We start from the raw sequence: 3,535 nt of genomic DNA on the forward strand, positions 1-3,535 counted from the left end.
TTTCAATCTTGCGGTGAAGGCATGTCAATCAAATTGAATCATGAAATGTTCACGTGAATATTGGAACCTTACGTCGCCGAGCGTTCATGCGTGAAGCGCGTTGACTGTAACGGCACGCTATGCACGCAAAAGCGATCACGTTTCACGTTTGTTTGTGACAAGCAAAATATTAGGAATACGATGCATGCACGTGAGCAAGGTCAAACACATTTTTGAGTTTACACACCTTTTTGTAATAAATGGAGGTGTTCTGTTTATTATATCTAATAAAGTTCAACTTAATACATCATTACAATATTTTATCACTTTCGAAAATATTAAAAGTGACAGGCCAAACACGACTCCCGCCGGTCGCTAAAAGTTAGCCTTCAGTCTGTTAACGGAGGATTTCACTCGCTCTCTGGAGCCGTTACATCATTGATATTTATGCCATTGGGTCTGCTAGCTAGCTCTCTGGCATATTTGGTTAGATTTATCGGCTCTTGCTTGTTGAAAGATTCTTAATTGCCTTCAAAAGAATGTTGTAGTCTGAAATGTTTATCAGATCAGTGGGTATCTAACCGTCAACTTCACCCTAACAATTTCAACAGGGATAGTGGAATTGAAATTGCCGAAGCATGGATGTCCATGATCAAAAAACACAACACCAGGAGAACTGAACGACAGCGGACCCCTGAGGGAACAACAACACACCAGAACAGCGAGGATCGAAATGCACCAATCACAGCTGTTGAAAACCAACCAATCACAGCGAAGCAGCGTGCTTTATAAGGTTACACCTAACCAGTCGACCTTATCGCCTGATGAAGACTATCAGTGTGAACTCGAAACGTCGCGATCTACATCACAAGTGACACTACGTCGTGAGACAAGCGAAAAGTACTTTATTATTAAAGTCAATTTTGTGGAAAGTGAACTCCAGCTAATCATGATCTCAGCGCACAAACACAGCCCAGGTATCTCTGGGAGAAAGAGAATCCTCTCCGCTTTCCCAGTCATCACAATCACGTCGCTTTGGAGCTGAAAAGAATCTATGATAATCCTCACGTCTTGTAACCGCCTGTAGTATACGTTTTTTCCCAGTGGCCCAGTAAGCTGACCACTTTCCATCTGCATGCGTACCATTCCAACCCAACTTGCTGCAGTCTTCAGACATTGTAGAGTTATCATCCGGGAGAACCGTGTACGAGCCACATGCCTGGGGACGAGTTGATGCCAGGTTGTCGTCGATTAAGTGCTCCACCACTGCCTCCCCCAGGGGATTGATATTGGTCATAATGTGGAACACGGTGCCGACTTTCTTCTTGTGGCAGTAAAATCGCAGTTGATTGAAGCCCATGTCATTTCGTAACTGCAGCATAGCCGTCGATTTTAATAATTGGCGATGGTCACCGTAGTTTGAAAAATTCTTAAAGTCGTTCCATGTATCTTCCAAACGGAGATATGATTCTGTGAATGAGATCATCTGAACGGCGGTCCAGCCACCTAGGGTTGAAAATTGACAGAAATAGTGATATTTTGCCGGCTTGTCAATGTATCTGACTATCTGACTCGCTGTGGGTTGCCAAAATACTACACGATCTGTTGCAATAAACAGCAACACTACACTCTTAAATGACTGCTATGAGTATTTATACAATAACCGATGTGCTGCGCGTGTTATGATTGGTTTATGTCTGTCATCTGTTAAAGTACAGATATGTAGACGACGTCACTGCGTAGTGTGATTCTCGCGCGTGATCAAAATTTATAGTCCAAAAGTCAGTCTTACAAGCAAACGTTTCAAAACTCGGGGCCAAAAAAGAGAACACTGTGGTTAATATAAAAACAAGCCGCCAAATATCGTTCGCCTTAAAAGAAATTTCACTCAGTGACTAAAACTAGCTTGAAGTAGACAGTAAATGACTCGGAAAAGCTATCCAATTTGTTTAAGTGATTCTCGAGTAGTTTTGACGACACCACGGGAAATCCGTGAAGTTTTCCTTTTGCACTGTTTTGTTTAATTTGCGATGAAAAGAGTAAACAAACAATCTTGTAAAGCCGGCGCAATATCGGGCAAATCCTCACTTCCACACTAAAGCATTCGCATCGGTAGCCAATCAGAGTGCGAGTATTCTTTGAGCTATGCGATTTTAATCGTAATACTAAGACCACCGCATATCACACAAGTGCAAGTGAAAACTACAATTCGAACTAATTCTTATCTGTATGTGGTTTTAATGTATGGTAGTGGAATTTCTAACGTCATAATGCCTTCAGTCTGCTGTAGGTATTCACCTCCATCAGTGCTCATATCACAGTAAACAGTGAACGGGTTTCCTGACAATGTTGGATCGATCAAATATTCTCCATCACCATTTGAAGGATGCACATGTCTACAGGAGCGGAACACACTTGAACTGATTTCTATACGAAAAAAGATTAAACAAAACTGACCTTTTTAATAAGCTAAAAATTCCTTTACTGCAAACATTTGATGCGAGTATGAATAATGAATAATATGAGAAAACAAATAATTTAAAGTGTTTTAACACTTAAAATTAAACAACAGAATTGCATTGCTTTTAACTTAAACGTTATGGCCATCCCATTACAATGTTTAGTTTCCCATCGCCCGACCGACCCGACCCATTTTTTTTTTCGAAAAGTAAAAAAAAAAAAAAAAAAAAACAGATTCACTAGTCAAAGAAGCAACTACTCCAATTTACAAGCACACGATCTTGTTTTATTAACAACAATTGGTATGATGTAATGTCTTTGTCTTTAATAACCAGGCAGATCTAATCGATGACATCAATGACATCAATGAAATAAATGAGTAATCAATAGGTAATCGATAGGTAATCAGTTGATTAGTCATTGATTATTGCCGATGATCAATGAGTAATCGATGACTAATCGATAGGCCACAAAATTGTTGGTTATTGATTAGTCATCGATTGCATCGATTAGTCATTCATTGCATTGATTAGTCATTGATTTCATTCATTACTCATCGATATCGTCTCATTCCGATGCGTAATGCAACTGCTTATGCCGGCTGTTTCCCCGAAGCAGTTTTACTTTGCTGACAAACATCAACCGAGCAAAATCTATAACCACGCCCCGGGGGGGGGGGGGGAGGGGTGGGGTACTCCCAGAAATGGGCTATATAGGTATGTGCCGCCCGTTAGGGTATGGTTTTTTGAGGTTCTCGGTCCTTAAATAGGGTATCATTTTGGGTCCTTTTGGCATTTTGTTCCTGGTGTGATCCTTAGGTCTTCAATAGATCCGGCACCACTCATCGGTTTGTCGCTGTGATATTGCAGTATCTTATTATATTTGATCCTCGGATAGGGTACCTATATTCTATCAGCTTTAATAAACGCCCAGATAAACAAAAAAAAGGTATCTTAAAACTGAAATACCCGTTCAAGTATTATTAAAGCGATTTTATAAAGATTTGTGTTTGGCCGTGCGCGGTTAGCCGCTATAGGGTTTAAGAACCTTGGCGGCACACCCCTATCCGAAATCTATGGGAGTACCCCCCCCCCCC

At 40.7% G+C, this 3,535-nt stretch overlaps 1 protein-coding gene across 1 annotated transcript; it reads right to left on the bottom strand.

Annotated features, from left to right (window-relative positions):
- Positions 1–873: 873 nt before the first annotated feature.
- On the bottom strand, positions 874–2,406 carry LOC144639933 (uncharacterized; the record flags this gene model as incomplete). Its single annotated transcript, XM_078499197.1, has 2 exons — positions 874–1,485; positions 2,278–2,406. Coding segments are annotated over 2 exons (680 nt in total), but the record flags the coding sequence as incomplete, so codon positions are not given.
- Between the last annotated feature and the right edge of the window lie 1,129 nt (positions 2,407–3,535).

This window comes from Oculina patagonica, unplaced genomic scaffold, assembly GCF_052425735.1.
Source record: "Oculina patagonica isolate OP01 unplaced genomic scaffold, crgOcupat unplaced1500, whole genome shotgun sequence".
In the NCBI taxonomy this organism is placed as follows: Eukaryota; Metazoa; Cnidaria; class Anthozoa; order Scleractinia; family Oculinidae; genus Oculina; species Oculina patagonica.